The 13,953-nt window shown below is 42.5% G+C and overlaps 1 protein-coding gene across 1 annotated transcript in view; it reads right to left on the bottom strand.

The window, feature by feature from the left end:
* The window catches only part of AGK (acylglycerol kinase), a 56,227-nt gene that overhangs the window by 16,218 nt on the left and 26,056 nt on the right, over positions 1 to 13,953 (bottom strand). The window contains exons 6-11 of the mRNA XM_018563945.1: positions 13,779 to 13,871; positions 10,627 to 10,659; positions 8,499 to 8,593; positions 4,750 to 4,819; positions 2,816 to 2,895; positions 1,726 to 1,783 (exon numbers count right to left, since the gene is read on the bottom strand). Of these exons, the coding sequence (XP_018419447.1) occupies positions 1,726 to 1,783; positions 2,816 to 2,895; positions 4,750 to 4,819; positions 8,499 to 8,593; positions 10,627 to 10,659; positions 13,779 to 13,871 (429 nt within the window). The remainder of the gene's footprint in view (positions 1 to 1,725; positions 1,784 to 2,815; positions 2,896 to 4,749; positions 4,820 to 8,498; positions 8,594 to 10,626; positions 10,660 to 13,778; positions 13,872 to 13,953) is intronic.

The raw sequence follows: 13,953 nt of genomic DNA, 5'->3' as shown, positions 1-13,953 counted from the left end.
TGCACATACTGCCCACTGTCATACCCTCTGCACTCCTCTCTTGCACATACTGCCCACTGTCATACCCACTTCACTCCTCTCTTACACATACTGCCCACTGTTATACCTTCTGCATTCCTCTCCTGCAAATACTGCCCACTGTTATACCTTCTGCATTCCTCTCCTGCAAATACTGCCCACTGTCATACCCTCTGCACTCCTCTCTTGCACATACTGCCCACTGTCATACCCGCTTCACTCCTCTCTTACACATACTGCCCACTGTCATACCCGCTTCACTCCTCTCTTGCACATACTGCCCACTATCATACACTCTGCATTCCTCTCCTGCACATACTGCCCACTATCATACACTCTGCATCCTTCTCCTGCACATACTGCCCGCTGTCATACCCTCTGCACTCCTCTCTTGCACATACTGCCCACTGTCATACCCTCTGCACTCCTCTCTTGCACATACTGCCCACTGTCATACCCACTTCACTCCTCTCTTACACATACTGCCCACTGTTATACCTTCTGCATTCCTCTCCTGCAAATACTGCCCACTGTCATACCCTCTGCACTCCTCTCTTGCAAATACTGCCCACTGTCATACCTTCTGCATTCCTCTCCTGCAAATACTGCCCACTGTCATACCCTCTGCACTCCTCTCTTGCACATACTGCCCACTGTCATACCCGCTTCACTCCTCTCTTACACATACTTCCCACTGTCATACCTTCTGCATTCCTCTCCTGCAAATACTGCCCACTTTCATACCCGTTTCACTCCTCTCTTAAGACTGTCCTTAACACCCTCTCTGCACTCTTCTCCTGCATATACTGCCTGCTAAGGCAATTCTTTAGCATTGTATGTTATATCGCTAACCTTTCACGTTCTGAAAAAGACACAGCTTTGCTAATTTCCATTAAAGACAAACTCCGGGCAGATATAAAAGGCACAAATTAACGCAGCTCTGTATTCATTAACAGATTATTTAATTTATTATTGAAAAACTTGAATTTGACTCGGAGATCAGCCTCTGGTAGTCCCTGTACAGCAGAGCTTAGAGAGAGGGAGGGAGAAGTAGCACAAGAAACCAACCAGGTGTGCTACAGTGAAAGGGGCATGCTGAAAGAAGAAAAGAACTGAGTGATACAGAAATGAGCTTACCAGCATGCTGCTTTTCTTTCACTGTCCACACACAGGATAGGGAGGAAACCGGCAAGTGGCAGAAAAGATCAGGTCCTCTTCCCTGCAAGACAGGGCTGTACTGTGTGGCAAAGCCGTGTCTCAGGACTGGATGGACAAAAATACAGGCCTGGCAGGTAAAACAGCTCTCATATACTGTATGTATTTCATCTGTGCATTTAGCTGTTTGCCTGGAAGTAATGGTTTAACAAGGCGGTAAATCAAGCATTGTGCAAAGTGAGCCCATAGCAACCCATCAGATTTCAGTATATTGGAGGCAAACATGTGAAAGATGAAATCCTTGATGACCAAGTCCATCCCAATTGAATAGAAATACACACATAGGTTTTTGGTCTCCAGGAATACCCCTCCCCCTTTTTTTCGAAAGATGAAATCCTACTGACTCTGTGTCTACTGCAGTTGCTTTAATGAACACAGCAGAAGCATTTACGCTGTCAGACTGCTAATGCTAATGGAGGTTTGACCCACTGGCCACGTTCTCTATGGCTATAAAGTTTTAATGGCCATCTGAGACCATGGTGTCCTAGATACCTTCAGTGTGCTGAAGAGATGAGCTGCCCTGGTCTTCAATGGCCCCAAATACCAATATCTGTTAAAGGAATGAGAGCAGACAGTGATTAACAAAGAGGGAATAATTACAGACGCCCCCACACTGTACAGCGCTGTACGTCACCAACAAAGTACAGAAAATAGGTTATTCAAGTCAAAAGGACTATTTTCTGCAAAACTCTACTGCGGTTTCTTTCAACCTTTATAAAACATTAACAGAGTTATTCACAAAAGGGTGAAGAGTTTGGAGAAGGCAGGAGAGTGAACAATCTACGACAACATAGGAAAGTGGGCTGAATTGGAGAATTTTTCCAAATCTGCTATGTTGTCCTAGATCAGGGGTAGCCAAACTGCGGCCCTCCAGCTGTGATGAAACTACAACTCCCATTAGGTATTGCAAGACACTGACAGCCACAGGCATGGCCTTCTGAGGCAGATGCATGATAGTATTTGTAGTTTCCCCACAGCTGGAGGGCCGCAGTTTGGCTACCCCTGTCCTAGATTGTTCACTTCTCCTGCCTTCTCTAAACCCTTCACCCTTTAGTGAATATTCCTGTGAATGTTTTGCCAGCATTTACAAAGTATTTAACAATATGCTTAAACTTTAAAAAAGGTCTGCATTGTTTATGAATGGTCACCAGAAGGATGGTGGCATCTTGTTTCAGGTATCATCCAGGGTCACTATCTACCTCCCGGCCAAGCTGCAAACAATCCAGGAGGCCACATCAGAGGAGGCAAGTATGGACCTGCGGGGTGGTGGTGGCACAGCTGAATGTATTGTAGAGGCTAGGGATGGCAGCTGTGGGATTTTTTTAAACAATGATGAACTTGTACTTTAAATGTATTAATAGCACATACATTTCTTTTTTTTTGAGGCAGCGATCCTTTAATTTTGCTTTTGAACAACTGCAGTTTATTCATTTTGGTCATGTGACAATTTGTGTATATGCATGCAGTTTTATCATTTTGGTCATGTGACAATTTGTGTACATGTATGCCGGTTAATCATTTTGGTCATGTGACAATTTGTGTACATGTATGCAGGTACATTCGGTGGACTTAATTAACTTACTTTGTTGATTTCACTGCTGCATCTCGATAGCTTCCCCATCGCAGGCCGGTCAGTGCAAACACTGGCTGCTCCTGTTCTCCCTGAAGACAGAAAGTCATGTCAGAATTGACAGCGAGAGCTGCTAGCCAAGACAAGAACACTTTTCACTCCGCTCAGTGAGTGATGGTCCATGAATCCAGGCACCGCAATGATTAGTGTATTCAGTCACCGCACATTTATTATACCTAATGAGATGTGATTGTTTTCTCTGGACTTTTCTTACTCACCTTCCTTCAGATCAATACAACTACTATTATATATATTGGATTAGAATTAGAAGTGGGTAAAAGGCTGAGCTGGATGGATAAACACAATTATTTAACTTAATTTACTGCTACGGAAAAGCTAAGTGGCCTCAAACATCTCCTTACAAGCTTGCTTAAGCTTTTCAGAAATGCAAGGATCATGGACAGAATCCCAGATTTGACCTGCAATGCCCCGGACTGGTAAAGTCTGGTATTGTAGTGTGACCATCTGTTATTGTGGGTTGTAAAGAGACTGTTCAAAGTGACAGTCACTCCTGAAAGCCCTCCCCCTAACCCACCTATGTTTACCTTCCCCACTGCTGCGATCCTTCACCGGACACTCTGCTTTAGGGCCTACACACACTGACCACAGTGTTCAGTCCTTTCAATTTACCACTTAGTCTCTGCCTTGCATCCCAAAGGTCACATGCTGCCCCATACTGAAAAGCACTGGTATTTCCCGATTATTTTAATGGAGCAAACTAGGTCAGGGGGTGGGATTTCAAGAGACCATGAATAGACAAAGATAGAAACCATTTAAGAAAAACGAATGTTTAACAATGGCTGTGTTGCAGTCCATCAGCCATTATATACACAGACAGGACACCAGTCCCCTTATGGCTTACAAAGAGGGCTTATACCAAGGTGCCTGCACCTGTTAGATCTCAAATAGCTCATTTGTTGCGCTAGGTCAGTGACTACCAAAAATACCTCAAATTAGGGCAATCAGTGAACTCAATCAATCATAGAAACATATCCGTATGATCAGATATTAAAACCTTGATAGTGTTAGTGAGCCTAGCTTCTATTGTCACTGTTTATAAGTACTGTACTAAATATTAATAATAATAAAGTTGTGGAAGATGGTCAAAGGTCACTACACTTTTTGTTTCTGTTGATTAATGTGACCCTGTCAAGCAAAAAAAAGAAAAAAAGAAAAAGTATCTTGCAAAACAAAGAGTTCTAGCACTCATCTCCCTGGTGGCCTATGTCCTACCGTCAGTCTCTCCAGCATTTAATACCAAATGTCAATATTTGATTTCAAATGCCTGTAAAATATTGCTGCAAGCTGTGGTTCCTTGCTCCAACCCCTATGTCACTACAGGTCTCAGCAGTTAAGAAGGACGTCCGAGCACCCACTTGAAGCAGGTCAAATGCAGTTCAGAAGTTGGTCAACTGCAAACCGAAAGCTCCTGTTGAGTTGCTAAACAGGTGTGTTCATTCTCAAATGCACAAAGCAAAGTCCAGGGTCTGTTTTTGACCAACCCTGGCATTGTCACACTAAAGGCAGGTGCCTAAGCAAATAAATATCTCGCAAGGTTTCAGCATTTGCTGGTAGTGTTGAAGCCGGCCTGCCCCCTCCAACACACTCCTATTGGTCAGTTAGGCAGATGATCATAGTGATGGGCAAAAGGAGTATATGGGAGTCAGGAAACACCTATAGATGCCTGTACTTTATACCTTTCACCAGCTTTTTTTTTCTTGGTAAAGTAACAAAATTGCCTCTAGTTATAATGTGATATCATTTACTGATAGTGTTTTTAATTAACATAATGTAGAGTCCTCTTTAACAGCTTTATCTGAAGTTCTTCATCTAATCATTCATCACCGGGCACAGCGAGTATTTCAGTTTCTCTGCTGACTACTTACTTTTATTTGTAGCACATCAAGAGGAATGGTCTCCCCCTTCAGAATGGCAAGAGTGGCTTCTGAGATGTTTCTGAAAGATAAACGTATAAAAAGCAGGAAAGATTTCCTCATGTACTTGAATTTTCATGTTATTCTGCAATGTTCAGAATGAATACATCGGCAAATGACAAAGTGGACATTGTGCCTGTATAGTGCACTGACAATATAATGACTTCTAGAAGAGAAATGAGTTCTCCAGAGATAAACCCCAACAAACAGACATTGATGGTGAAATTCCTCTTATAAATAACCCCTCACAAACCAAAATACCTGCCTCTCTTAGAAGCTATCAACAAGCTGCAAGAACTGCAAACTAGCTTCTGGGATGTAAAGCCACTCTTAGAACTGGTATGCAGTCCATGAATTAAAGAATGGCCATTGTAATGGAGGGAAACTCAATCAGGTACACCATATGGTCCAAAGTATGTGGACATCCCTCCAAATGAATGAATTCAGGTGTTTCTGGTGAATGGAACTGTTATCTCTACAGCATACAAAGACATTTTAGACAAATGTGCACCTCTAACCTTGTGGCAACAGTTTGAGGAAGACCCTTTGCTGCTCCAGCATGAATCTGCCCCTGTGTTCAAAGCCAACTCCATAAAGACATGATTCGATGAGACTGGTTTGAAGGAACTCGAGTAGTCTGCACAAATCCCTGACCTTGTCAACCCTACTGAACACCTTTAGGATGAAATGGAACACAGATTGTGAGCCAGATGTTCTCATCCAACATCCATAGCTGACCTCACAAATGCTCTTTTTGTGTCTGTAGGCACAAATTCCCACAGACACACTCCAAAATCTTGTGAAAAGCCTTCCCAAGGGAGTCCCTAGGACAGGAAGGGAGGGGAAATTTTCCCAATGGAAATGCAGACAGAGGTTTTAACCCTTCCCTACTCCACCCAATAAATCTAAGAACAAAAAAAATTGTTACATAGTATTTGAGGTTGAATAAAGACATTAGTCCATCAAGTCCAACCTATTAGGATCTCATTCTAGGAGTACCCGTACCCCTGTATATTACGGTCCCTTAAGAAATCGTCCAAAAGTTTCTTGAACAATTCCACATTATTTGCTGAAATCACCGCCTGTGGCAGTGAGTTCCAGACCCTAACTGATCTTACTGTGAAGAACCCCCTTCGCCCCTTGTGCTGGAATTTTTTTTCCATCAATTTTAGGTGATGGCCTCTAGTTTTTGTAACGGAGTTAATTTTAAACAGTTTATCGCTAATGTTGCTACCACCATTGAACATTTTGTACATGGAGATCATATCCCCCCTTAATCTCCTCACCTCCAATGTGAACATGTTTAAATTTAGTAGCCTAATTTAGTTTTCTTTTAGAAAAGCACAGGACTTCTATATGGTTGGCAGGTAAGACTTTTACGTTTACTTTTCAATGGATTTATATTACTGTTCATTCAGGCATAAGACGTACAAGGGCAGAGCCATGCGGAAGAAACCTTCACTGTTGGGTAATAGATTGGTGTCATGTCCACCTCCAGCCAGCTCACAGAACAATGAAAGAGCAGCAGCAGATTGATAAGGTCATTCCTCTACTCCTACTATCAGTTTGTTCCTTGTGAGCACATATGCATGCAGCACACCTGACCAGCTCCCAGTCCTACCTCTCCCTCCCCAGTATAGGGAATTGCAGCTACCATGGGTCATATTCAGATGCATTTCATAAAAATATAATTTTGAAATCCCTAACAAAAAAATCCTATCTGCTATCCACACCGCTGCCCATCTCACTCATAAAAATCAGGTACCTCAATGGAGCAGAGAACATCGTGACTGGAGGACAAGAGGACAGCAGGCAACCATACCACTGCTTTTTACTCGAGCCCCTTAATAATGTATTATTGAATACAGAGTTGCATTGATCTGTGTGTGTTTTTTTTTTTTTAGAGTTCAGCTTTAAATCAATTATGTGCCTGACAGGTTCTCTTTAAGCTAAAAGGAAGTAAACATAATGACAGATTTTTTAAATAGGATTACAAGACAGAGAGCAAGCTGAGTGCTGGAAAATATTGCTTTCCTTTAAATCACTTGATTTTAATGATCACTTTGATAATTTCCTAAAACGCAAATGTGATCAGAAACTCTTTTACAACTTGTAATTTATCCATCTTCTGCCATTTATGAAATCCTAATTGTCCCTTAAAATCCATGTTTCCCACTTAATGTCAACATATCCACTGTCCACATAGTCCATTTTGCTCCACGGCGTATACACAATTATTGCTGATTAGCGGGAAGTTTGTATATAACCCCCTTTGAGCAAGAAACAGCCAGCAGCGGGGTACCCACACAAATAACAAAATAACAAGCAATATTCTCGGAGCTCTGTGAAACAGTTTAGATGTTTACTCCTCGGCCTTGATTTTAATGACACAGAACCATGTAATTTTAGGAACACAACAAACGAGATCTCCCAAACATCTTTCAAGCCTGCTGCTATGTCTTTTCTAGATAATAACTGTCTTCTCCAGCGTCAGCACCTCTAATTCTGGGAAAAGACGGATGTCAATTAAGGTCGGCGGTAAAGGTTCCCTTTATAACAGGGAAATGTCCTAGACAATTATTTGGACGGTGGAACAAGACGGGGCTGTGCGTCTCTATAGGTCAAACAAGGAGAAGCAGACAGGGTCCAATTAAAACTTTACAAGCACACCGTGATATGACAAATCTTTAAAGGCTATGTCATCCAAGCTTGTAGCTATTATTGCTGGCGCGTACAAGCAACGCACCTTTAAGACATATTTATGAGCAATAAAATCCAAGAAGTTCATTCCCCTCTCTTTCTCTCAGCCAGTATTTGGTTGCAGAGATTGCGTATTACAAGGGTACGGAAAAGAAAGCATAAACTGGTCAACAATGCTGGTAAAGAGGGGAACAGATGATGTTAATTTCTCCGGAATAAGTGGAATTATTTCACTTGGAAGTGTCTCTTTTTTTTTTTTAAACGTATGTGGTGGGAAAATTCTGACGCTCAAAAATATGATGGAGGTTAGATGTGTAGGCGTAATCTGAACGTTCAAAGGCAATTCTTTCCGATGCCTGTCACAAAAGGGGAGGATGAGGAGGAGAAAGTGCAGCCAGATGACCCTCACAGGTTATCTCGGAAGAACAATACCAATTAGAAAAGCTTTTTAAACATTACTGATTGCAATCCAAGAATATTTGGTAGGGGAAGGAGGTATCTAGTGCCATTATTGACCTGAGATTGTCTTTTGACTGGATTCGATGATGATCAGCTTACCTTAGATATGAGGTTTATGAAAAAAATATATAATGATGCACTATATGGCCAAATTTCTGTGTACATCTGACCACCACACCCACCTATGCATCCAATTTCAAAACCACAGGGATTCATATGGAGTTATGGGGAGTGATTTGCCTTTGTGTGCTTGCGTATTTGTGGACACACACACAACTTACTAGCAAACACAAGGGTTGCTCCACTGGACCCTGCAAGGGAAATCACCCACCCTAAAACAGGGTATCGGGGCCAGTGCTCAGGGGATCAGCTGATGCTGCCTGAAACTACAACTTTTAAACATCAAGGAGCAGCATCCATTGTAAGTGATTTCACCAGCATTTGAAATACCTTAAAAAAACATTTTAACTTTAATATCACTTTAATAGTACTTTATGTTTTGCAGTTTTCACAACAAAAATAGGACTTGCAATTCTACTTACTGAACTTTGTTTTCGGTTTGGGGGTACAAGGTTTGGCTCAATGTGTTGGTCATGCCGAGTGGGATGAAACCAATAGGAATCTTACTGAAGGAGGCCTATAAAAGACAAACACACACAAAAAACCCCAGCACATGATCAGTGTATGGTATTAGTGTATATTATAGTGCAGGGGTGCCCACAATTTTTGTGTTAAGATCTACTTTTCAAATGACGAGCTACATGAGATTTACCAACGAAAAAAAAACCTCCATTGCCCTCTCTCTCGGCTGTCTCTCCTCTCTCTCCTTTGTCTCTCCTCGCTCTCTCTCTCCTGGCTGTCTCTCCTGGCTGTCTCTCCTCGATCTCTCTCCTGGCTGTCTCTCCTCCCTCTCTCTCTCCTGGCTGTCTCTCCTTGCTCTCTCTCTCCTGGCTGTCTCTTCTTGCTCTCTCTCTCCTGGCTGTCTTTCCTAGCTCTCTCTCCTGGCTGTCTCTCCTCCCTCTCTCTCCTGGCTGTCTCTCCTCGCTCTCTCTCCTGGCTGTCTCTCCTCGCTCTCTCTCCTGGCTGTCTCTCCTCGCTCTCTCTCCTGGCTGTCTCTCCTCCCTCTCTCTCCTGGCTGTCTCTCCTCGCTCTCTCTCCTGGCTGTCTCTCCTGGCTGTCTCTCCTCTCTCTCCTTTCTGTCTCTCCTCGCTCTCTCTCTCTCCTGGCTGTCTCTCCTCTCTCTCCTTTCTGTCTTTCCTTGCTCTCTCTCTCCTGGCTGTCATTCCTCGTTTTCTCTCCTGGCTGTCTCCCTTTGCTCTCTTGGCTGTCTCTCCTAGCTCTCTCCCCTGGCTGTCTCTCCGCTCTCTCTTTCCTGGCTGTCTCTCCTTGCTCTCTCCCCTGGCTGTCTTTCCTCTCACTCCCGTCTGTCTCTTCTTGCTCTCTCTCCTGGCTCAGCTTGCTGTATTTTGCAAACAGTGCAGTGCAACAGGCTGTGTAAACTAATATTCTTTGATGTAATACATAGCACTTCAACCACCAGTATCCACCAGAAAAGTGTCAGGAAGCTTGGCTCAGCAGACTCCGGATAATAGGTAATCATGTGTGTCCAACAAAATAAATATACAAAAATTGAATAAAGGGGCCACCATTCACACCCTACGTGATCTACCAGGATCAGCTTCGTGAGCTACTGGTAGATCACGATCTACCTAATGGGCACCCTTGTTATAGTGTTTATACATAGGTATACATGTCATGGAAAAGGAGATCCAACAATGGAGACCATAGGAGATCATACTGGACCTGATTTATGGACAAAACCCCTACAAATAAAAAAAAGTGGGTGACTGACAGCATGTAGAAACACACTGATGGATGATTTTTGGAAATTCAGCTTTGGTGAGATCATGCCACCTCAGTTCTTGGCCCCTTCAATATGCCTGGTTCACTACAACAAGGTCTTGCCCTACCCATAGGATATATTTTATTTACATTCTAAACAATGCAACAGGAGGAGCGGGAGTGGAGGGAAAGGCAGAGACAGGTACATTGGTGGAGACATCTCGCCACTGAAGCCTGCAGGCAGTTGGTCGGCATTTATCCATACTAAAATATCAATAAATTCTGTACAAAATTATTAGAACACCCTGAGTGGGCAAAGTGACAAAGTCTCTTTAAAAACTTTTCAGATTAGTAGCCCCACTGCAAGGGTTAATAAAAAAAGTTTCCTGGAGATTCCTGGAGTTCTTTAAAAAAAAAAAAACCCAACAAACTTTGGATTATGTTTATATGGTGAGATACTGGGCCAATTTACAGACTGAGCATGTTGGCAACTACAAGCCCCTATTGAGTGCGCCAGCCGGCTGCACAGGATACACTCTGGGGTGATAAAAAGAGCCACACAGCATATAGGCCGTTCTGAACAAGTTTCAGTTTAATGTTTGTGTACCTTATACCTTTAAAACCCCTCAGGAATCTACAGAAAGAGCACAGAAGAAATAATGAGCACTCAGCTCTGACAATGACAGATCTTATTAAAAAAAAAAAAAAAGTTTGGGAATATGATTATTTAAGCTGCGTCTAGTTGTAAAGGGATTCTGCTGACTCAGCGGGGAGCACAGGCGACAGCATCATGGTACATTCCCAGAATGCCTTGCTGGAGACGATTACCTGATCAGCCCTGCGGAGGAGTCCTGTAATAACCTGCAATACACAATACAGAGTGCGTTACGTCCTGCTTACCACACTGAACCGCAGAACAATGGGTAACCCACACAGCGCGATATGCCACTGAAACAGCAGCCATGTTACAGCTTAAACAATGTATTTTGCGATCTGCATCTCCTCAAGTCTAAGCGGGAAGGATGTCATAACAAGTTTGCATTCACCAAACAGACTGTAAAATTGTTGGTTAATTACAAAGACTGTAGCGGGGGAAACGACTGCGATTGCATTGCTGGCTTTGTAATGTAATTTCATTTCGGCGTCACACTGTGTGTGACGGACAGAAGACTATGAATGTGAGAGTCCCCTTGCTTAGCTCACATAAATACAAACTCACTGATTTTGGCAGTTAGAACTTCCAGACAACAAAGGATGGCTGATGCCATCCAGAATACAATTTTGCCAAGCAAAACATTAAGCATTTAAAATGCTAACTTGCAGTGTTTTTCTTTTCCAAAAAGTGTTTGCATGTGCCTTTGAACGTGCTAGAAAATATGACTACTCCAGGAAGAGTCAATTCCCGAGCACAGCCCCCTTGCACATTATAGCCTTCTCCTCTTCTGGGACTGTTTAATGACTCTCTTTGCTGGCCCAGCTCCTCCACCCCTCTCCACTCCATAACCTTTTATGATGGGGGAAAAGCAAAGGGGAATACTATAGGCTGTCACCTGAGTGACAGCTCTAAATTTGCTGGGGCTGCTGACACACCTTTGAACTACAAATGATAATTCTAGATGAGATAATGGACTAAATGTGGATCTCAGCTTTCCAAACCACTTTCAGACAGTTTCATGACCATGATCACTTCTATGACCCACCACCACTCCTGATTCCAATGCCCACTTCGCTACTCCTTCTCTGGCTCACTTACTCACCCTGTGTTTTTTCCTTCTAACATTTTGATTTCCAAGTACTGCTTGGAACTAGAAGGGGGGCACTCCACCCAGAGCTTGTCCTGAAAAATTACCTATTAGTGCGAATAAAAAAGAATCACGGACAGTACTCATCTGTTTTGAGAGAATTTAGGAGCCAGCAGCTTTTTTAGGTGCCAACTCCCCTGACAACTAGAGAAACCGTCAAAATGTAGTCCCACCGTGCAACGCACCTACCATGTGTTAACAGTGAGGGAGGTGAATTGTGTTGACATTAATTTGAATGGTACCCCAAACGCACCTCCCACCCACTATGCCCAAACGCACCACCCACACCACAACACACGGTACTGCAATATTGTGCATTGCAATTGGAAAAAATAGTGCATGCACAATTTTTTTGTTCAATCACAATCCACCCCAATGCACGGGACTTGGTGGGAAAGTGCCCTAATGTGCATTGGCTGCCTGGGCTCCAGTCCGGCAAAAACAATAATTAAAAGAAACCTGTACTGGGCTGCCATTGTTAAACTTTCTTTTTAAAAATGCTGACTTCCTGGCTGTTTTATTGACTTGACAGTATTAAAGCAGAATTCCATCTTTAACGTGTATCTAAACGTGCAATATTCAAACTGTAGGTGATATCTTATCTGCAGCTAACCAGCCCTTAGATTTCGTCGACGTTGTTCTTTATTTTCATCATGGTGACCCTTCCAGTAACACTTCCTGTTCCTGTCCTAGAATGCTCACTCACTTTACTTTATCTATAGAGGAGCAGTGTTGTCACCCTAGGCTTCTCTCCAGATTTGGACTACAAACCCCTCTCCCTGCTCTGAAGTCAATCACATAGGAAGGGGGTGCTTTCTAGTTTACTAAAGATAGTTGGCAGATTTGAGATTTTAGCTCAGTGGAGAAAATGTTACAAGGAAACTTGAATTTTGGCTCAACAGGTATTTTTCTGTATTTGCAGAAAATGATCTTGGCCTCTAAAAAGAAACCTCATGCAACCACCACACCCAAACCTAGTAAGCGCAAATATATCACATTTTTGTACTTGCCTTAAAGTGATATTAAACCCTCGTGTTTTTTTTTTTTAAATCTACAGAAGAGATCAACTTGTACTCATGTAGCTCTTTAAAAAAAAAAAAATACTGCCCATTTAATTTATTATTTCACTGAATGTACCCTCCCCTCCTGTTTATGGGTGTTTCCTTTGCCTAGCAGGTTGCAAAGGAGACACCCGTGCATATGCGCTCCCAGATGGAAACTGAGCCATGCTGTGTGCATCCACTGACACACACAGCAATAGGCAAGCCACGCCCCTGTTCCAGCGTCCGCCCTCCTCTCAGTATCTTGACAGGCAGGTGCAGCACCCTATCGCTGCCCTGCCCTTAGTGGCCTTGGAATCGCTCCTCTCAGCCCGGAACTTCGAGGAAACATCGGGAGCTGGCGGCAATGAACGTGGAGTACAGGTAAATGTTTGGGGGTGGGGGGCATGGAAAGGTAGCAGGGTGCTTTTACCTTAATGCAGAGAATGCATTAAGGTACAAAAAGAAATAGCCTTTAATATTACTTTAAGATATTCTTTAAACTCTTCACGACCCCCATTGTAAATCAACTTGCCTCGGCAAGTTCCTTGTGCCAAGAGGCATCAGACATCTGGAAACCCTGCATGATCGATCTGTCAATAGTGATGACAGATCATGTGATCAAAAGAAAGTTTGTGCCCTCTGTGACACTGTGAGGTCTGTGACAGGCAATGTAAAGTGTCAAAAACAAAATCCCTTTTTCAAATCATCCGTAAATTACATCTATTGAGATCAAACTAATGGAAAATGCCTAATATCTTGAAAATGAATATTGACATACCGTACTCCTTGACCATACAGTGCTGACATATGTATCACAACCTACACATATTTAGCATCCCTGTATTTAGAATAATAATTTAGTAAACATATTATATTATGATTAAAAACAAATAGTGTTTATTTAAACATTATTTTGGTGTATTTTTATAAAACAAATACAAAATGTGTTCTTAAAAAATTGTGTGAAAATGATTTTGGTATGCAAAGCACATAAAAAGCCATTGTAAAGTAAACCAGCGCATTCAAAATCTTCTAAAACTGGTCTGGTCACAAAGGTTTGATTACTGTGGCACTGGAAAGAGTTAGATAAGAAGAGAAGGGACGACAGGATTCTACCATATGAAATCACACTCACTTCTTGCAGAGTTCCGTCTCCACCAGCAACAATGATCAGATCTGTGTTTTCCATTAGTTCCAGGAGTTTCTTGGCTTGGCCTTCATAGTCTGACTGAAGGATGGAAAAAAAGGCTCATTATTCTACTTACTTTAATCCAGACTCCAGTTAAAACTTTTTATTTTGGTTTTCGATA

This window comes from Nanorana parkeri, unplaced genomic scaffold (genome assembly GCF_000935625.1).
Source record: "Nanorana parkeri isolate BGI_ZX_2015 unplaced genomic scaffold, ASM93562v1 scaffold712, whole genome shotgun sequence".
Lineage (NCBI taxonomy): Eukaryota > Metazoa > Chordata > Amphibia > Anura > Dicroglossidae > Nanorana > Nanorana parkeri.
The sequence above is the reverse complement of the archived record's forward strand: the minus strand, read 5'-3'. Positions and strand labels throughout refer to the sequence as shown.